Source organism: Fusarium odoratissimum (assembly GCF_000260195.1).
Source record: "Fusarium odoratissimum NRRL 54006 unplaced genomic scaffold supercont1.3, whole genome shotgun sequence".
NCBI classification, from domain to species: Eukaryota; Fungi; Ascomycota; class Sordariomycetes; order Hypocreales; family Nectriaceae; genus Fusarium; species Fusarium odoratissimum.
The window spans coordinates 1668624-1689568 of NW_022158689.1; the positions used below are offsets into that span (position 1 = coordinate 1668624).

General features: G+C 49.7%; 6 protein-coding genes across 6 annotated transcripts; 2 read left to right on the forward strand and 4 right to left on the reverse strand.

Annotated features, from left to right (window-relative positions):
* The first annotated feature begins 27 nt into the window (after positions 1 to 27).
* FOIG_02976 (uncharacterized protein) lies at positions 28 to 2846 on the forward strand. The gene is made up of 2 exons (XM_031200570.1): positions 28 to 512; positions 562 to 2846. The coding sequence occupies exons 1-2, from the start codon at positions 260 to 262 to the stop codon at positions 2208 to 2210; spliced, it is 1902 nt and encodes a 633-aa protein (XP_031070338.1). The 5' UTR covers positions 28 to 259; the 3' UTR covers positions 2211 to 2846.
* On the reverse strand, positions 561 to 5517 carry FOIG_02977 (uncharacterized protein). Its single transcript, XM_031200571.1, has 5 exons — positions 5171 to 5517; positions 4379 to 5113; positions 3610 to 4331; positions 3017 to 3555; positions 561 to 2961 (listed from the first exon to the last, which is right to left on the reverse strand). The coding sequence occupies exons 1-5, from the start codon at positions 5351 to 5353 to the stop codon at positions 2402 to 2404; spliced, it is 2739 nt and encodes a 912-aa protein (XP_031070339.1). The 5' UTR covers positions 5354 to 5517; the 3' UTR covers positions 561 to 2401.
* A 2520-nt stretch (positions 5518 to 8037) lies between these two features.
* Positions 8038 to 9679, reverse strand: FOIG_02978 (uncharacterized protein; the record flags this gene model as incomplete). The annotated part of the gene is made up of 2 exons (XM_031200572.1): positions 8038 to 9306; positions 9359 to 9679. The coding sequence occupies 2 exons, from the start codon at positions 9677 to 9679 to the stop codon at positions 8038 to 8040; spliced, it is 1590 nt and encodes a 529-aa protein (XP_031070340.1).
* A 373-nt stretch (positions 9680 to 10052) lies between these two features.
* FOIG_02979 (uncharacterized protein) lies at positions 10053 to 10169 on the reverse strand (the record flags this gene model as incomplete). The annotated part of the gene is made up of 1 exon (XM_031200573.1): positions 10053 to 10169. The coding sequence occupies one exon, from the start codon at positions 10167 to 10169 to the stop codon at positions 10053 to 10055; it is 117 nt and encodes a 38-aa protein (XP_031070341.1).
* Positions 10170 to 11407: 1238 nt separating this feature from the next.
* FOIG_02980 (uncharacterized protein) lies at positions 11408 to 14173 on the forward strand (the record flags this gene model as incomplete). Its single annotated transcript, XM_031200574.1, has 6 exons — positions 11408 to 11535; positions 12305 to 12497; positions 12726 to 12903; positions 12933 to 13000; positions 13435 to 13581; positions 14048 to 14173. 6 exons carry the CDS (start codon positions 11408 to 11410, stop codon positions 14171 to 14173), a joined length of 840 nt encoding a protein of 279 aa, XP_031070342.1.
* A 5032-nt stretch (positions 14174 to 19205) lies between these two features.
* FOIG_02981 (glycerol 3-phosphatase 1) lies at positions 19206 to 20747 on the reverse strand. Its single transcript, XM_031200575.1, has 3 exons — positions 20404 to 20747; positions 20231 to 20340; positions 19206 to 20028 (listed from the first exon to the last, which is right to left on the reverse strand). The coding sequence occupies exons 1-3, from the start codon at positions 20520 to 20522 to the stop codon at positions 19535 to 19537; spliced, it is 723 nt and encodes a 240-aa protein (XP_031070343.1). The 5' UTR covers positions 20523 to 20747; the 3' UTR covers positions 19206 to 19534.
* Between the last annotated feature and the right edge of the window lie 198 nt (positions 20748 to 20945).

The following is a 20945-nucleotide window of genomic DNA, read 5'->3' on the forward strand; positions in this document are numbered from 1 at the left end:
ATTTCGGCAGCACTAACTTTTTGCGCACAGACCATTTCCCGTCGCGACAGCCAAATGCGTGATTACCTAAGGCATTGATATCTATCAGAGGGACCACGTCGCTTAGGGGCATGAGCTGCATTCCGACTTACACGGGTAATCTAACAAATCAATGATAGTTAAAAAGACGAGATCCTTCAAGCGCGCGACTTGAAAGACCCAATTCTACTCAGGTTATCAGTTTTCTTCATAACAGGCTCGGTTGAATTCTCTGACTGAAATGTCAGGCTCTGGCAACACCACCGACAGGGAGTCTATACCCACGGAGGCTACTCAACATGAGCCTGAATCTCTCACTCAACTCAAAAGAAACCTATTTATTACCGACCCTACGACTGAGTTTGCTGAGCAGTCACACTTGTCGTATCTTATACCAGAGAATACGAATTTAGATTTGGAAGCAGCTTTTAAGGATGTCGAACCTGGGAAGTCAATACTTGATTCAATCAAACGCAGGGATACATTATTCTTCGGTAAGCAACGCACAATCTCTCGCGTCACTCTGTTGCTCACAATCCCCAGATGAGACGGTAAATGTTCTTTTACTTCTCAAAAGCCCCTGGAAAGATGAAGCATCACTCCGCACTCACCTCAATCGGCTAGTGATATCAGTCGAAGCCCAGATCGTCAACAGCAAAACCCATGGCAAGGAGAATTCTACAACGGATACCATCTTCTCCGGTACAGTCCCAGATATTGATGATCCTTTCATCATCGTCAAGGGGGGGGAGGAGGAGGAGGAGGAGGAGGAAGAAGAAGAAGAGGACAGTAACGATAGTGAAGAAAGTGGTGATGATGCCAACCTAGACCAAAGCGTTTTTGCTGTTTGGAAGTTACCCGTCTTTTTGAGTCGACCTCGTGCACGAATCTCGGCACCAGCCATCATTTTCACCGCATCCGCGAGCATGAAACCTGAGGTTTCAACTGACCTCATTGGAAAGGGGAGTGGTTACCTTCAGAGCGGTGTGCCCTCTGGCTTTAACCTGCTCGAGTCTTTCGGAAGCGATGCTGCACTCGGCGGAGTGAAGCCTCGGTTGTCTGCACTGCGAGTATCAAGAGTTACGCCCGTTACGCGCTCACAAGATGTGACGAAGCATATACGAGCTCTGCCTCAGGTTCAGCACAAGATCTTCCCTGTCGTCCACACGAGAATCCGGTTTTCAAGACCGACTACAGCACCGACCAGCTCAGCCGTGATCGCACTGCTTGAAGTTGACTTTACATCTCATTTCGAATGCGAGGTATCATTAGATCAAATCGAACTTTCAATTCTCGACGCTACTGTCGAAAACCTCAACAATGACGCGGGTATGCAGCTACCTCTTACCTGCGTGTCTCACGATCATATTACGTTCCTCTATCGCATTGCTCCCCGTCAGCACGACGTTACAGTCAAAAACCCCATGCGGGAACTGGACATTCAAATCTCCGCTACTGCTCAGGTTATACCGGGCCGCTGCACGCCCAGTATGAACATGTCATGGTCAACTCAGCTTGACTTTACTCTCCCAGTCAATCCTGGCTATGGATCGGCAACTGCTGGAACTGGCATTGTCCGTGCCCATAGACCATCGCAACTTTCTATCACAGGCCAAGCAGTAAACCCCCTGGTATCGCCATCTATCATTCGTCCAGACGCCCTGCCCACTCTCGAGGCTGCCACATCCAACACAGACGCTTCCATTACAGAACTTGGCATAACCATGACCTTCACTGGCCCCTCTGAACCTGTCTACCCGGGGCAGGTCTTTTCTTGGACCGTCTATATCGTCAACCGTGCCACAGAAAAGAACTCTGCGCCTCCCCGCAAACTTGCCCTCGTTGCTATTCCCAAGCGCCGGCGAGGCGAAGTTCGTATGACACGGCCTCCCTCAGTGGGTGGTCGACGACATGGTGAAAAAGACGTTGCCGATGCGGTCACGGACGAAAACGTACTCCACGCATTACAGAAGAACTCGTCTGTCGAGTCAACTGATGTTGTTTGCTTAAGCGCTGATACCCGTGTCGGTCCTCTTGCCCCAGGAGCTTGTCATGTAGTCGAGCTTCAATTTCTCGCGCTACAAGAAGGCGTTGTGGGCCTCGAGGCCATGCGAGTTGTTGATCTAGGGTCACAGGAGCATGTCGATATCAGAGATTTGCCAACTATGTTGGTAGAGCCAGCAGCGGCATAAGGTCTTTTCATTCAATCCAAATGCATTCATGTTGAGCTATCATATTACCTGTATCGTGTGTCGTATCTCTAATATCATTGCCGATACAATATTTCTTATAATGTTCCCAACGCCTTCTAACAGTGCTGAAACTCCTGCTGCAATGATGCATGCCCCTCATAAAAACACCGCTAAATGTTCCGACAAGTAACTCATAACAGGTCATCTAGGTCGTCATCCCATCCTAATTTCTCATATATCGACACCGACTTAGCAGGCATGGGCTTAGCCGCCTGGTTCTCCATATCTATGTTCTTTGTTTTCATACCCTTAACGGGCGTTGCCAAAAGCTCGTCGTTACGAGAAAAAGTGAAACTGACCTTTCTTTTTCGATTCGTGACCCCACCCGGGTTGAACAGGTCGGCAGCGGACATAGTTAGTCGTTCTAGAGACGGCGATGAGGGCGGGAATGGCAAAACGTCTTCATCGTTCCTAGGCCGACGAATGAAACTCGATCCGGCCTTTGTAGGCGTGCTACCAATCCTCTCAATATCAGGAGTTGGACTCTGACGGAAGCCATCCCGCTGTGCTCCTCGGAGACCAGTAGAGGGAACCATAGAGGGAAGGCTTGAAGGAGGAATGACATCTTCAGTGCTCATAATGGGTGTATCTGCCACATGTGGTTTCGCAAATACATCTCTGAAACGTGTGTTTGCTGGCGTTGCCTTCACAACGGATACGCCTAGAGAGCTTCTGCCTGGTTTTCTCACTTCTGAGAGTTGATGTTAGCCAGAAATACTCGCAAGGTTTGCTACTTGAATACATACTCTTGGCTGAAGAGCCCACTGTTGCTCGCCGCTCAGCCGCTTCAGCCAGTGCCTTACCGACAACTTCGCGGTTAGGCTTCCTCAAAGAAGAGATAGCCTCCTTTAGCTCTGCTTCGACTTGAGCTTTCTTGTTAGATTTCGCGTCTTGCAGGTTGGATACACTGCTGCTCCGAGATAATGGCCCACTCTTCCTATTCATTAGATCGGGCTCAGCGTTCAGGACCGACTTAACCAGGGATGGATCGCTAGCTTCTCGCTTGATTCCTGGCAGAGAAGTGGATGTTGCAGAGCGCATGAGGGCAATCATGTTACTGGGACCCCTAGAAACACTTCGCCGCGACTGCTGCTCTGTCGAAAGAGCTCTTTGCAACGTCCTTGTAGGCTGACCTGATATAGAGCGTTTGGCAACTGCTCCTGGCTTCGGCGAACGCTTGCTTGATGGCCGTTTTAGAACCTTCGGCCTTGTAGGTTTCACAATGACAGGCCCTCCCAATTTGCGGTTGATCGAATCACACAGCTCTGGGAGCCTATGGGAGAAGCTACCGAAGCTAGTCAGTCGTTATCCGGAGATGACAGGGAAACATGAGGCTTACAATGGCACAATGATGTCCACACAAAAGTCTTTCAGAGGCTCCGATGACGCCTTCTGCTGAGATTGACCATCCGGTGCTTGAGTGATTTGGGAATCTTCTAAAAGGAGCTGCTCGTCGGAAGCGGTAGATTGCCAGATAGTCAACCGATCAGCGTGGACATCTACAAGAACAGGAAGATTATGTTTGCTCCGCTTCTTGGCTGACGGAACCACCGCGTCACCTTGAGATTCAGCAGCACCAGGCAATAGAGGGAGCTGGCTATCTTCCGCATCATCTGCGGGTTTCAGAAGAGTCAATGCCAGGATCTCCAATATGATTATCATCTGGAGCTGGGTTTCTCTCGTGCGAAGCATAGAGGTAAGTGATTGAATTTGTTGAGTGGGAACGTTGGTTTCGTCCTCTTTCAGTTCAGGCTTGTTGGTGGCCCACCACTTTCTGATATGAGCTTCTTCATATGGATAGAGCCCATCCTTTCCGATCTTCATCTTCTTGGCTCGGCGCTTTCTCTTTGGGCCTTCGTCAGAACTGTCCACCACTGTTTTCATCTGGGCTATGAGAGCTGGAATAGTCTCACGGTACTTTTTGTCGATTTGGACAGTGGTAAGAACGAGTCCTTTCAAGAAGTCGATGAGATCACCAATATCTAGATTAGCTTCAAGGTCGAGATGGAAAGCAGAACGAGCACGAGAGAGTGGCCCTTTGGCAAAATAGGCGAGCGATCCCTGTGTTGATTAGCTATGGCAGTGAAAGTCAGGCTCAAAGGTCTCACCATGGACTTGTATAGCATCTCGTAGTACTGGGTTCTTATAGTTTCAAATATGCTTTCCGTAGTCAGCTGTTGGGAAGGCTCGTTGATGTTGCCAGAGGTTGAAATTGCAGTTGTAGGACGTGATGCCTGGGTCTGCTGCTCGCCTAGGGTTTGTGCCACTTCTTCTGGTTTGAAGGTTGGCGACTGTAGTTTGGAATCCGCGGTTATAGCAGCTTCGGGGGCTGCTTCTATTTTCACAGACTCGGCCAATGTTGAAACAGACTGCGACCTGGGCCTTTTGCGGACTAGGGTTTGAATAGCTTCGATGGCCGCTCGTTTGATCTTTTCTTCCTTATGAATGTGTGGGGTGGTAATTACAGAGGGCCCGTATTGACTTTGAGACTCGGTTCTAGCAGTTGGGCGTAAGCGTTCTCGACAGACAGCGGATGCGTCTTCTGCTAGAGCCTCCAAGTCTGTCCAGGGTCCTAGCCTGCATACAACATATACTCCGTTGGGTTGTCGCTCGAGAGCGTATACGGCACGACTTGCCTCCTTTCTGGCTAGAAGTACCACGGGGCCAGAGCCCATGCGACTCTCCAAGTCAAGGATTTTGACATGAGACTCGAAGAATCGATACGAAGCAAGATCGACATTGGTAGCGTGGAAATCGATACAAGAGAGAGGCAGACGTTCGCGGGGGAGGACCATCAATGGATAGAGGATGCGAGGCTGGACATTGAGTTTCGGAGGATGAGGCTACATAATCACGAATTAGCTGAAGCATTCAACAGTGCCGGATTCGTATTCGCAAACCTTGATAGCAATTGACGGCTTCAAAAGGTGCTCCATGGCAACTGAGTCGGCCCTCTTCCTCTTGTGTCCCTCGGGAGAACGCAGCTCATCTTTGTGATGTGAGCTCCCTTCAGAGCTTGGTGTCAAAATCCTTGACCGCGCTGGACGCGTCGCGTCTATGCCAGCAACGGCGGAAGAGGACATTGAAACGGACAAAGTATCATGCGGCGAAATCCATCTGAGAATATTCGAATACAGTTACAAAAAGAATTGAATTTAGGATATAGCTGCAAGGCTGCAAAAAACTGTTGTTGTTATGATATGAAGTGCTCAAGTGGCATGCATTTTATGTGCTAAAGTGGTTTTAATGGGGGTGCGTGCACGGGAGCTCCAGATAGGATTGGATGTGACGTATTTAATAGGTAGGTCGCGTCGCGTCTTAATTTTAGTGGACATGGGCTACCTGAAAACCGCTGAATACGGTACAGAACTTATAGCACCTCACCACCACAGAATATACATCAACTTGCTGCTCTTATCTGCGAATAGTGGTTATCATGACATCGAAGTCATTCGCTGTCTTCTCTCCAATTGGATATAATCACTGCAGGTGCGAAATCATGTTCTTTCTTGAAATGTATTTAAGATGTGTCGTCACGCCATGAATTGTTACCGATTTAAAGGACGACCTCATGAATCAATCTGGATACTATCATCCAGATCACGAACATTGTACTTATCGATTTGCGATCAAATTGATACCGTATTCAACCCTGTGCTAGAGGCAAATATATTAGCAGCTAAGTACCTTCAGTTCAAGATACCTAGTAGGTACTAAGCTTTGTCTGAAATCATAATCTTTCGACCAAGTATTTTTTCTGAGGATGAAACAAGGCACACCTAGCTACGACGCCAATCCTTCTTGACGACTCAACTCACATAATTACACCTCCTTATCGTTGAAGATGCCCCGGCTACAGGGGCTCTTTAATGATCTTCCATTACTACAGGCTCGTATGCGAGTAGAAGTTATCTTGTATACGAAGTATCTCGTCCGAGACTTGGCGGAAGCTGACGTCTACAGGATGAATGCCAAGACTCTTACATGATAGCGCATGTGATGTCGGACAACAACAAACAGCCACTTATTCGGCTCTGAGCAATCATCAGCGCAAGAGATCTTTGCTTATCCAGGCTTGCCAGGCTCGTAAACGTCAATTTTGCCATTTTCTAGTGGCTGCAGAGTCACGTTCAGCTCTTTGAATCTTAGTCGATACTCTATAGCCATGGCTCTTTATGTCTTGAACATGGTTGGCCATTGATCACCGCACGCATTACTGCAAGGAACAGGAGGCAAACATTTCTCAAGGTCGTTGTCCCTTACGTTAGTCAGGCTGCATTCGATGCAACGGAGATCCTTTTTGACTTTCCTCAAAAACCGGCAAGCCTCCAAAGTGTAATCTGGTAAGCGAGCAGACGTTTGATAGCCACCCCAACTGTGCCATTTATCTTTCGTGTTTTGGGCTGACCAACTACTTTTAGCAAGGTACTATGGGTGTCTTCTGTCAAGTGACTGACTAGTACGTGGAGGATTCACGGTAAGTGTCTTCCTATTCTTACCTTGAGGATGTTGCGAGTAGTACAAGCCCCGTGTTGAGGCTATCAGGGTGAAGAAGTGATCTGAATTCGAGATATACGTGCCCCATATTTCTACCATCTCATACTCAATTGGCCGTCTAATCGATCCCGTTGCACACAATCAGCACTTGCAGTGTCGATCCCCCGCGCCAACCCTTTCCCTCGGAACAGATAGTGCTGTACGTACCATCTAGTGCGGAACCGTCATGGGCACAAGAATTTTGTGAGGATCTTAGATAGGGATATCTGATTGGTTGGGCTCTTCCGTCATAGGACCAGATTTCGGCGGCCCGGGGCTTCTCTTCGGACTGGCCCGTCCGGGCTGAGACCCGGTTCTCGGGTCTGGGCTAATGTGACCAGAAACAGGAACTGGCGAGCCAAAGGCATTTTCATTGTTCGTTTGAGTCAAGAACAAGGTTTCTGGATAGCGCCATCCAACTAGAACTCGATCTGTTACTGCTTTGGGAACCACCACTTTACAGGACAGGAATGTGGGACACCACCACAACGCTTTTAGGTTCACGACCTTAGGGTCTAAAACAACATACCATCGTCAGGGGTGTGCGCTGAGCTTTCTCTGTCTATGGGCTCTCCGTAAACGAGTTTGATACTTACTACTTCAAGTTCAGTTTCATGAACAGTCTTATACCTGTGGCCCGTCATGGCAGGACTGTGTCTACCCCATGGAGGTCTTGTCATTCCATAACTACCAAGTCTGCAATATACTATCTTATTTTGAACAAAGTCAATCATGCGATGTAGAGATGAGTTTAATTGAATTGTAGATTCATGTATATTTCTGCATTTTCCTTAGTGCTTCTCCATGTGCTACCCACTTTTCCAGCGGTCATGGCATAGATTTGTTCCAATGTGGTACCTTCCATGAATGATATTCTCCCGGCCAAGATCTCGCGCCAATTCCGTGGTAGCTGATCCTCCGTGATGATAATAAACTCCGCTCCCTGTGTACATGCCCGAGCGCCAGCCAGTGCCGTCCTCCCATTACATTAGGGTATGATGCCGTTGTATTCATTCATAAAATACCGAAAAGACATGGACAAAAGAGAAACAAACAATGGTCGCTAGCTTTGACATTTGTCAATTTTCTGCTGCTGTGAAGACATTGTGTCTATACTGTACAATGCCCTTGATGAAATAGAAAAGAAATCGATGTTATGTACAAGTTGCAAGAGGCCGTTGTCTGCTGATAGCGGTGCGTAACGACGCGTTTTTGGGTCATGTTCGGACATTCACTTGTCCGAGTATGTGAAGCTGGAGGGCGTCATGTTCATAAAATTGACGCTCTGCTGGCTTTGCCCAGGCGATGAATGTGCTGATAATGAGGCGTCATCAGACCAATTGTACTCAGCATTGCCACCAGCGAAGCCAAAGTAGGTAGGCCCCATTGGGGCGCCATAAGAAGGGGTCTGGGGCTGGCTAGAGCACCCTTGGGAAACATAGTTGGGTACTTGGCTTGAGGTACCAGGAACCTCGAACTCATTGGGGTATGGCGCCAGTCCTGGTGTCACCAGAGGTTCATCCGCCACGGCGACCTGATATACAGATTCGTTGCTGTACAGTTGATCCATGACACCTGGTGTAGTGGGAGGGGTACGCAGGGTTGGGTCGTGAATGGCAAGATCCATTGGGTACTTCTCTTCGTATGCTACTGTGCTAGCCGGAGTGGCCTCGCACAAGCCTTGCTGGTTTGCTACGACAGGTGTATTGGGAGTGGGCGGTGCGATTGTTGCAGCAGACTGGAAGTTAGGGGAGCGGTTAAGCTGCATCAGAGCCTCGGGGTTTCTTTCGAAGTAGGGGCTTCGGGGGCCACCACAGGGTTTGCTGATACGACCAACACCAGTCGCGGAAGCAACACGACGCATTGAGTGGCCAACATCTGCCCTTCTTCCCATGTCTAATCCGGTTCTAGGACCACTTGCTGAGTAACTGCGGGAGGCGTTGATGGCAAGTTGAGGTGGGCGTCTGTTTCGACGAGATGCAATATCCATTGAAGGGGAGGGCTTCAGACCCATGGAGGACTGACTAGTCTGGTCCACAGCAAGGTTGTTGCTGGAGTAAACATATTGCTCCTGGATAGGGGATGTGGACAGGCGAGGGAAACACTGCTGGGATAATGAAGGAGTAGGTTCGCCATCCTCGTTTGGCACAATCAGTTGAGGATACTGACTGTACGAGGGCAAGGATGCGTTGAGAGATGCGGACACAGGCTCTGGTGTAGGTTGAGAAGATAGATTTGGGGACGAGCCGGCACCAAAATCGGAGTGACTAGCATCATTCTCGCTTTCATGCTCAGGACTTGATACGTCTGTCGACCGGATTTCGAGAGGGCGAGGGGCTGGGAATGGAGCGCTGGAAACGACCCGATCAGAAAGATGGTCGTCGTCTGAGTGGACACCGGATTCATTGGCAGTTGTGTCTTTGTCCATTCTCTGCTTCGCCGCGTACTCGCGGATGTTTTTCTCCTTCTTCTCCCGTGCTCGTCGGTTTTGGAACCAGTTCTGCGAGTTTGTTAGTAATTTCGGTATAAGTTTCTCAAAATCGAACACCGACATTAATACGAGAATTGTCTACTCTCATAGACTCAGCCAGTGCCTTCTTGGTAGTGCTGTTGGGCTTGTGATTCTTCTGAAACTCGGCTTCGAGGATCTCGACCTCCTCCTTAGAGAGTCGAGGCTTTGTCTCAGTTGTTCTAGACATTTGGTGATGATGTAGGAGATGCCCCTGGTGAGCATTGTAAAGCTCCATCGATTCAGGGAGGTAAGCCGCATAACTTGGTAGTTGTTGAGAGTATCTGGGGTATGGGTGGGCAGCGCTCTGGTAGCCCCAGCCAGACCACTGAGGTTGGTGGTGGTATGAGCCCATGTTCTCCATCACTGGCTTTTATTCAGGAATGTAACAGGTGAGTTGGTGGCAATGACTGGAATGAAGAATCCAGACCCGCGTGTAAGTCTGGGTCAGGTTCTGTAAAACTTGAAATCTTAAAGGTATGAACGAATGGAAGATCGATATCTTGTCGATTACAAGTAAAGAGTGACTTGGTCAGACTGGCTAGACAATATCAAATAGAAGAAAAGAGAGTGAGGAGGTCGTGGGTGATGAAGTTGCGTTAGGTAGCGGAACAAGTCGTCTTTTGAAGATCCGTTGTTAAGGCAAGGCAATCCAGGCAAGCGAGAAGGGTACCGCAATGGTGAGACAAAGGTCAGTCAAATTGCCCTCTTAAGGATGAAGTAGACGAAGGAGGTTCTTAGTCGGAAGGGAAAGCAATGATGGAGATTTGGAGGGGTGTGCGAGGGTAAAAGAAGGGAACGACCTCTTCACGTTGTACACAGCCTGAGGAGCCCTTGGAAACACCGGCAGTCATTTTGGCCCATCATAGTAAACTGTCTGCAAGATGGCGTGTGGGTTCTCACCCGAGGGAGCTGGGGTCGAAAAGAAGCAATCAGACCCCTGGATCCCAACATAGCCGGGGGAGGAGATCACATCGCGGCGAGATGTCTTGTCATAGGCAGAGCAGCAGGGGCTCCGCGCACACTCGAAGTACCAGCACAAAAGCCTAAGTGGTGCTGTGCTCTGGCCAGGTACCTAGAGCAACTTTGGGCTCAGGTTCCGGGCTGCGGGCCCAAGAGCTGGAGGCTCGTCCACCGACCTCATCCCTGCATTTAACCCCTGTCCACCCTTCCCAACGACAAGGCTAAGCGAGAGTTTTGTTTTAGGCGTGCGCCGGGGGTCCTTGAGGGCACCTACATGCTGCAGTGGGCACTGCAAAGGAGGGAGCGCTCCGCGCCGGCCTGTGCTGCCGTCGTGGCGGCGCCTTGTCCACGCTCGTTGATCCACAGTTCTGTATCCCTCCGAAGCCTCCCTCGGAGGGCTTGAAGTCACCGTTCTGGCGGGATTGGGTCAGCGGGTCCTGCGTTCGCCTGTCTTGACTGTGAAAGGGAATAGCTGTTGTGGACCTACTCCTAAAGAAGATGCAAGAGCTGCGACAGTGGAGTCCGCGCTAGATCTCGCACTTAGCTCGAGGGGTTGATGCAGGTTGGTAGGGCCGGGTCCCAGGGCGGCGGCGCTCCAGTTTCTGTGCCTTGACCTTGTCTCATTCGGCCAACTATTGGTGTTTTCGTTGTCGTTGACATTGCCCCCTTCCACCGTTGCTCATCCATGTTGGGTGGTGATTAACTCTGTGAGACGCATAATCCCGTATCGTACTAGCATTGCCCAGAGGTCTAAACAACAGATGATCTTGCCAGAATAAGGACTGATATTCAGTCAGATCAGGACAATATTCATCTCTCTGATGCATATGTGATGCTTAGTTCCAGATCCCTGGTGTTCGGCCTGACTTCCTCAGAAATGCGAATTGTCGGCGATAACACGAATTCGCTCCGTGAGGCCATTCATGCATGAGTTGAGCTGCGGATTAAGCGAATTGAGTCGGCGTAGTCAAATAGGCTCCGGGCCCGAGAAGTCCAGAAGTCTTAGATTGGGCCGGCAGGTATCGTGAAGAGGCAAGTAGATCGTACCTAAGCAGAACCCCCTGTACGAGGGCCGGCCCAGCGCTTGCAGCGTGCTGTAGCTGATGAAGCCGTCAGTCCCCAGCCAATCATGCTCAGTCAACCCATCTCTGTCATTGGCCTGGGCCTTCTTTCATGCAGTCCCGAAGAGCTGGGAGGTGAGATGAGGCAGGTATACCCTGAAAGACTTACCTTCTACGCCGTACCCTACTCGGGCTTGTGAGGGAAAGACGTTATCCTAAAACAGATTATGCTTTCCATTTCTAGCTTCCAGCTTGCCACTTCACGACCACCTTCCTCGTGATTGCTCAAAAGTATCCATAAGGCAGGCAGGTAGGTTGGTACCTACCTGAGTATCAAGTGCAGTCTGCCTTTTTGGCGCTTGCTTCTCTGCTCACCATACAAGGGCTTTCTCAATTCACATTGGTCCAGCTGAAGTCCACATATTCACCCACTTCTTGTCTTTCATCATGGCACACAAAGATCAAACAGCAGATTGAGTGTCCAGCTTGTGCGACATTGTCTTTGTCACATCCGCTGGTGGCGAACGGCATGATAAGCTCATTTATTAGCTGTGCAACCACACTATCACATCACACCAAATTGACGGCTGCGAACAAACCCTGCGGAGAGAATTTGCGATCCTGCAGCCTTGTTTGTTAGTTTGCCATTGAGGTTGTTCACACCAAGCAGGTCGTGACCATACAAGTCGCCGAGTCAAAAAGTTTCTCCAAATCAGACTGAACTATTTGACGGCGAACGACTTACATGATACTTCAACAATCCACGTACCACCCCTGCACAAGGAACTGCAGGTAGGAAGGTCCCAACTCGGTCTGGATATTCATCTTTACATCGCTTTGCAGAGCTGAACAACGTTGAGTGCATATAGTATGGCGAATGTAACCTTGGCTATTCAGCTTGCCAATTTTCACGTCCATGTAAGTCCTCTTCTGCGCATTTACATAGTCGAAACAAACTATGACAGCTCTGAATGGTGCTACAACCGAACATCCTTCCTAGCCGTTGGCATCCCTCGCGTACAACCCCTTATGTCTATATCGGGCATTGCAACTTGGTGTGTTCCCAAGAGGCGTGGTACGATCGACAGCAAGACGAGGGATTGCGTGACGTTGTGTAAGCGGCTTGAACACTACGTCTGTAGTGCGCTCTGGTTCCCAGTAAGGCGGTTCAGTTGGCTCTCTGCATTCTCAAGCTCAGGAAAGCAGTGTGCCTTTGTGACGAGTTCCAGTCTACAAGGAATATTTGGTTCAGATGCGACTGTTCCGACATTGTCATACAGGCACTGCTTGGTCTATCTTCGCGTTCTGATATCAAACATGTCATCAAGCCAAGTGAGGTTCGCTCAGCGCTACAAGCCACGCCACGACCGGTGAAAATGTGAAAAGGGTGCGAGGGAGCGCGAGCGGTTGGCCATTAGCGGGCCCGGCCGCAAATTGCGCACCTGCAGGAGAGTGACGCCAGGGCCGTACAACGAGATTGGGAATGTGTCCGTCAACGGCCTTGAGAGGCCAGGAGGATGCGACTCTCAAGCGTCAAGAACCTGTCCAGCCATGGCTATGACAGGTATGTAGTCGCCAGCGAGTCAATCCTAGCCCACGATGGGGTCATCAGCCAGAGTTTACGAATCAACGGCATGGATAAGCGACAATTCAGGCCAGCTGTAAGTCTCGCCAGAGGCGGGTCACCGGAAACGCAACTGTTCAGGGATGGAAACAAACCAAGCTTTCCAAAACTGGCAGGGCTCCAACGCTGAAGCGCACGGTGCTTATCCAAGGAAACCTAGGAGCCCGGAAATGATATATCGAAACAACGAATTTGAGTGTAGCATCGCAGCACAACAGCACCGTCATTGTGCTTTCCATTGACGAAAATGCACCAATGTGAGAGTTACACGGACCCGACTACGTATGCTTGATACAGGGCCAAAAAGTTATTTATCACAACCAAACAGCCAAGTCCTTCCATAACCAGGTTGCCGTCTATGGAAGTTTTCAATGCTGATGGTGCTGGTCATTCCGAGCAACGCACGTTAGTAAGTTGAAATTGAGAGAGCGATTTTGTTTGTTCATCAGCATGTCAAACTGATCTTCTCAGGTCTTTGGTATCGGTGTAGTGGGTCACACACTCATTTTCAACATCACAGCACATCCACTTCTCAGGTACGACGGGGTGGGGTTGAGCCAGAATGAAGTTCACGGCAAAGCCGAAGAGAACGGTCTCGACTCACTAATAAGCAAACTCGTATGTACCTGCACCCGCCTGGGCGGCTTGTGAAAGACCGCGTCACTTTCTTTCTTGTTGTTGTCTTCGTCGAGATTCACGGCAGACCGCGAATTGCTTCAGTGGAGGCGCTTTGCTTGCGAGCGAGGATCGAAATCTTTCTTGATATGCTTTGTGCATGTTGCAGGCATTTTCCTGGCGGATGATCTACATAAGATGTGCACCATTATGCCCCCAGAAACTGGTCTAGGAAATGATTAGCTCTTCAGTGCGGGGGTTACTTGACAGAAAACCAGGATCTCGGATACGATGTACTCCAGAGCTTGTACATGCACTACGATACCTTGTGCATTAACGTCAGGTGTTCAGAGTGCTTTGGAAACCATGGCAGCTTCTACACACTTTGCGGTGATTTCCGATGAAGAGAAGACACTGGGGAGCCACCAACAAGAAAAGACATTAGAAAGTCAACGGCCTGGGATTCCAGATGCGATCTGGAAGTGACTACATGGTCTTTGCTGTCGGGAAGAAGCCGTCCCGATACTGGCAGGGGCCGATCTTGTCGATCACTTTTGGACGGTCACTTCGACTTTGCGGCTCTGAACCGTCATAAAACTGCATTTCTGATCGTTATCGTCAACAATGGCCTAAATAAGTAGCGACCTTGCTCAGTAGTTAAGCGCAATCGAGCCAAAACAGGAAGCCGTGGTGGTTGCTACGATACAATCCTTTCCCAGCTGAGTACACACAAACACCCGCAGGACACTGTTCCAATTCGAGCTGCGATTACAAGCGTCTGAAGCCCAATTGTCTTCGGCACTTACATACTGAGGACGTCACGTACTGAATCGAGTATAGTACCCTTGTCGATATGCATTTCCGACCACAGGTTGCATTAATCCCTGGTCGTCATTCAGACCAAACCGCTGGCAGCCTGGCACGAGGTTACCCTTGTAAGAGGTCCTGGTCAGAAACAGATCCGAGCATTTTCGGGGTCGCGATTTACCAAAGATTCAGAATCATCAGATATTTCCCTCGCTTACCACGTCCGGGCACTAGATCCGCGGCCCGCACATATCTTCCTGCGACTTCAAGGGGTACAGGAACAAAGGCGACGTTTTGAGTGAGAAAAACGTACGATTTAAACATCTACCCAGGAGCACTAATAAAAGGGCTAATTCGTCGCCGTTTTGATGCTTTATCTGAAGGCGCTTATCAGGCGTCCGCCTTGAGCGTTGAGCAAGCATAACGGCTGCCTCATCAGAGACAATGTCTCAGGATCTGTTGCGGAGTGTAAAGTTGCGATTGGTCAGCGTGCTAGTGTCTACCAGGAGGCCCGCAGAAACTAAGGCTTAGCGCAGATGGGGCAGAGGCTGGCTTGGAAGACCTACGTTATGCTAAGTACCAACAAGTCACTCCATGCCCGTTGAGCACGGCTAGAGAATGGATCACGACCGAACTCTGCCCCTGAAAAAGAACCTCCTCAGGAGGTCCTAGAAACTGAGCAGTCGAACTAAATCAACCTTTTAGAGCGAAAAGTTGAGGTGTTGAGCTCACCGGATGCATATCTGCTGTACGGATCGACTCCTGATACAACCAGGATCTACTGATGATCTTTCAGTACGGCATCTTGTATAACAACATTCGGCACCGTAGTATCGGCGGACAGGTTAAACCAGGATTGGGTATTGGGCGGCCGAACAGAGGCAGGGTTGGATTGCTAGAGGTCCTAGCGAGAGTTACCAGTCCTCTGGAAAGCTCTAGGCCGTGGCAAATCTACCACGTTAACGATTGGAGCAGCTCGTGGCCTACTCGTACAAGCAAGCGAAGGCTGAGATCCGATGCCCCTGTTACTGGGGCTTGGGCCTAGCTTCAACTTAATCCCCATGTCCCATCGTCTCGGTAGACCAGTGTTCTCTTGGAGAATCTTCAAACCTCTTTGCCTGCAACTTGGTATGTTCAGTCACAGGCAGCTCTCATGACAAGCTTCATCACCTGTCATGCTTCTCAACGGGCCGTTTCTTGCCACTGATGAGCATCTGCTGCCCGATGCAACTTAAGAAGAGGTCGGTCTACTAATCGCAAACTGGTGTTCTAGCTCTGTGCTCATTTTCAATGGCTACGGCTTCGATGACATAATGATCGATGCTTCGATGTCAGCCATGTCGTTAAGGAAAGACGAAAATGCCTTGGACTTGAAAGTCAAAAACGTGTTGTTCCGGTGAGGAAATGTTCAGCTATCAATGTGCTAAATTTCTCATTAATGCCAGGGCAAATAATACAGCTGTACCTATTCATGACGCTTGTGTCATAGGCAGAGTCGGATACATTGAACCGGAATCATTGTCGAACATGCAGAGCTCAAGGATCATGGATGAATCGAGCTACTGCGTGCATACATGCATGCCAACGACGAGACTGGTCAACGTAGAGGCCCGAAATGGGCTCTTGAACGGCGAACAGGGGGCATGTTGTTTCTCGTCTGGTCGAATAAGGCCAGAAGCGGATCCATCCAACACGTGGCCAGCGAGTCTTGGCGGTGCTTGCTATTCCTTTCTAGGATTCCCAGGCTACCTTAGCGCTTAGCCCTGTAGGTGCTGCGTTGTCTCTGGGGAGGCTTGCAGTGAGGCCGGCCGTGGGCAATTCGAACGCTGATATCAAGCAGAAAGCTCAGAAATCCGCCTGCGCTGAAAAAGCAAGTCGGATAAAGAGCAAAGCTCTGATGAGAGGCAGCCATGGATGTGGCATGTCTTCAATAACCTAGCAGCAGTTCACCAGTCCAAGCAACCGACGCAATCCGCCGTCGGTAACCTAGCTGCTGGGGTCAAGCTTATCAGACTCTGAATCATCACGTAACGACACTTGTGGTAGATTCTCTAATAAGCTAATGAAGCAAGCTCTTGTCGTCGAGTGGGGACTGGATAGAGCAAAAAGGCAGAGCAAAACCCCAAACCAACTTGAACAGCGCCCACTACGTAGTCTAGGTAGCGTGTCCTGGTATCTTACACTTCTCCGGGGATAACAATTTTTCGTGGGCCTCGGCCAAGCTCTCGTCGATACTCCGTATATGGACTAATCACGTCGTGTCTCCAATGTATGCCATAGCGACTTGTCACTCACCGAGCACCGCAAAGGCCTCTACTCTAATTTTCATACGTGAGGGCTCTAGGGGCTGTCTCAACGGCTGGGCAATATCACAAAGAGCATATTTTTTTTTTTTTCAGTTCTCCTCTGACAGCCCTTTCTTTCACGATGGTAGATAATGATTCCTTTTTTTTTTTTTTTTTTTTTTTTGATAAAGACCGCCAGCCTTCGGTTCTCGAAACGCGCTATTTATAAAGCAGGACTGGTGATATTTATGCAGGAATAAGGAGTCGAAGATGATGTGTAATACATTTCAGGATTCGTCGCTTCTTATTATTAGGGAGAGCAAAATTCATGAAACGACAAAGAAATGTGTTTTGTTGGTATCTGGACCGTCTTTTGTGGCTGGATAAGACATTCGAGCTTAGAGGGGATCAAATCTCATTTGAGCCAGCCACGATCACGGACTAAGATCCAAATCGAGAGTGCGTCAAGGGCGTTTGCATAGGTAGTGGACGACTTTCCAGGGGATTGGTGCCCGGCCCAGGAACGTGAAGCACCAATAACCCGGCCGGCCGGGTTCTCGCGGGGCGATATAATAACGGCGAACTTGTGGGAGAGAAAGGAATGCTGGTAAACATCTAGGCGTCCTCCTTCTATGATACTATCCAGCCCCTGCCAGCTGAACATTCTGCTCTGCTGCTTTGTTAGCCTGCCTACCTATATTATGGCCATTATTATCTTGGCCGCCCTCTCCGACACCGTGGATGCGCATGGATTTGATGGTGGACATCCCGATGAATCCTACCGGAAGATCTCCCTTTGTTTCCACGGTGGGATATGATGGGTCCTTCAGGGAAACCCCTGTCTCAAGTAAAGGAATTACAGGGGGCTCGCGAGTCGTAATCACAACACCATGGACTTTGTTGACTTGAGGCAGTTTCGAATCACCACTCCCTTCGCTTTGCCTGAAATTGTTCCGTACAGTAGTGGCACAGCGGACAGTGGAAGTAAAAGCCACCGGGTCAGCCGCCATGTCACTATCCGCCCTTTACAAATCAAAATTATCACGACTGTGACACTGGGCGTACGGGACCTTGCAGGAATCACCCGTAGTCCTGGCATGGCACGAAAACACAGAAAATTGGTTTGGCAAAAGACAACTGTTCAGGCACGAACAGCTTATAGACCGAGTGCTTCCGGCGTGCGGAAATCATGGCAAACCTGCCATGCAGTACGACAGACTGCGAAATTGCGGTTCCTGTCACCTGTCACCTGTCACTTTGATATGTTGTCCAACCTCACATGAGCTTTTCATAGATCTTTGATACTATTCTCGTTCTCGCCGGCCTCATACCCCTCTATAACAAACACTTGCTTGCTGGCTTATCGTGGCACAAATTCTCCCTCAGACAGACACAGAGTTTTTGTTAGCTTGGTCTCCTTGCTTTGGTCCACTTGAACCGGACCACCATTCCCAGAAGGGAACAAACGTTTCCGTACGCTGCCTCTTGGCGCGAACTTGTAGTTGATGATAATTAGAACGAGAACTCCGCCAAGTTGATACCGCCACAGATCTGGGTCAGGGACTCTGCCGGCATGTTTCCTGCGACACCGGCGGTTTTGTGAGAGCTCCTCACGCCGCGTGGAGTGTTGATTGTGGATTCTGTAGATGATATTGTCTTCAACCTTTTTTTGCTTTAATTGTCTTCAACAAGACGCGTCAGGGGTAAGGGGCTTCGATGTTTCTGACTCAGTCCTCTTGTCGTGTGTCAATTCGGCCTCACAGGCCAGGCCAAGACAAGACAATGCAGAGTGGGAGCGAAAAGTTTTGACACTGGCATCTCTCGCCTTAACGATACCCTTAGCCACACACAACCTATCACGTCAATCCTCTTCTCTGTGTGCAAAATTACACTCTTCCCCGCTTCAACGGGCGACGGACTCTATCATGTCTGCCCTTGGGCCACTTGGTTCAAAACCCACCGGAGGAAACGGTGCGATGACAGGTGACAACCAAGACATGTTCATGGGTCCCGATGCTGAAGGCCTGAAGAATTCACGGTGCTAAGTCGATAGCTGAGGTAAGTACTATAGCGTGGAGACCCGCGACCGCTGAGCGCGCTTCACAGTGGTTGTCATTAACTTAGCCTGCGAGACGCCAGATGTTTCTCCCGGGTAGCGCAACTAGACACGAGAGGAGGGAGAACAGAGATTGATGCCGAGAGGTCATGTCTGAAAGGACAAAGGATGGCCAAGAAACGTCTCAGTTGAAGTGGCTTTCCACTGGAGAGGTCTCACTTGAGAGAACTGCCTGGGTGGAGATGGGAGTGTGAGAGGGTGCGGTACCATTGGCAACAAACAATGGTTGATCCGAGTACTGTCTTGTCTCGAACTGACAAAGACTTCAACCAGGATCATTTCTTTGTTGCAGAGTCTCCCTTGGTACGATTGAGTGCGCGATATCTGCACATTGACAGAATATCTTCACTGAGTCTCATCTGCAGGTCGTCAGTTGTGTCGCTTTGGCGTGTCGATCATCATGTGCCAGATCGTGATTAGGATCTCCATGTCCATCTCCATAATACAGTAGTATACAGGGAGCGACAAAGGAATTGAGATCAAGAATCATGTACCCAGGGAGAGGAAGAGTGATGATGTCAATATGCCCTTTTCAGGGCGATCATATTTCGCCTATCTCTTTTCTAGGGAACGATCCCAGTCTCATCTCTGGATCTATTGACTAAATGTTCCATCGTCATGATGAAATCAAGTGGTTTTTTTACATCTCCCTCACGGCTCCATATCCCTCACCCTCCCTCACTCACTCACTCTCACCCACCACAGTTCCACCATGAGCTCCGCTGATGCACCCAATGCCGAGGCTCAATTATATTCGGAGCGCATTTGAAATCTCGATAGTCACCTTTCCGCCCTCGCTCCGAAGCACCTTGACTGAGGAGAGGTCTCGAACGACCCAGTCTGGTTCTGCAGCGATGACCTGCTCAACGGTATGGCTAGTTACCAGGCCGAGAACTTTGCAGCCTGCTGCTTTTCCTGCGCGGATCCCTGCTGGGCTGTCCTCGAGGACGAGGACCTGGGCGTCCTCCGCCTGCAGACTGAGACGCTCACGGCCGAGGCGGTAGCAGGCGGGGTCAGGTTTACCATTCTCGACGGACTCTGCCGTGACGAGGTGATCCGACGGCGGTGTGGGCAGGTCTCGAGCACGTAGCCATCCGGTGACGAGAGGGACGGTGCCCGAGGTGACGATCGCCCATGGGCTAGATCTGGCGATAAGTGCTTCTAGCATGGAACGGGCGCCAGGTATCTCGACAGCCTCGTGGCCGTGGTACTTGGGTAGACGTCCTTCCATGTCACGTACATCTGGGAAGTGATCAGCGGTCGCTCGGCCTAGCTAGCTATGATAGTCTAGTTACATGGGGGCATGCCCAGCCTCGCCAGCACATACATGGCCGCCAGGATATATCCTCAACTGAGGTTTTGCGTCTGACATGTCCATGCATATTCCTGTGTTTGTGGGCTTTGCCATGCTTGCTGTGGCCGGGATGTTGTTTCTATCACTTACAATCCCAGTTCGCCTTTTCAGGTGCGAGAATCTTGAGAATGTCGATGCTTCGTCGTCCATGAGAAGTCTCAAGGATAACTTCGGGGGCAACGCCTATCTCATTCCCAATTCTTTGCTCGGTTAGTCACTCGGACTGGCCGCGTAAGACGTGAGGTGGGTGCGGCTGCACTTACGTTTCCCAGTGCTTCACTACTGCTTCCGTGGAGTCGATAATAGTACCGTCCATATCGAAGAGAAACCCGTCAAATGTAAGCTCCTGTGGGGGTAGGTTGTATTCCGGAGTTGATCCCATTGTGTCCTTTGAGTACGGTATCTGGATGAATGAGGTGGTGGCTTCAGAGTCTGACAGAATGAATTTGAGGTTGTTTTTGGTGTTTGTCTTATCACGAAAATGCAATGGACTTTATGGTTCCAACGTATATGTCTTTTTCGCGGTTTTGTTTAACTTGTATAATATGAAAAAGTTTGCAGTTGCTCTGATGTAAGGTGTTTATAAAGGATGAATCCAAGTTGTTACTTGGTGGCTGTCTGTTTTGGGTAACTCCGCATGGAGGGGCTAAGTGGGGAGTCTATCAAGAAACATGAGCACGTATGGAATAGACGACGGCATATTGTTCCAGCTTTTGTTTTTATCGTTGATGAACATATACTCAGCTCAGCGCTGTCCTTCCAGTTTTATCCGAGCTGCCCCTTCAACTCCATTGTATTTCATACC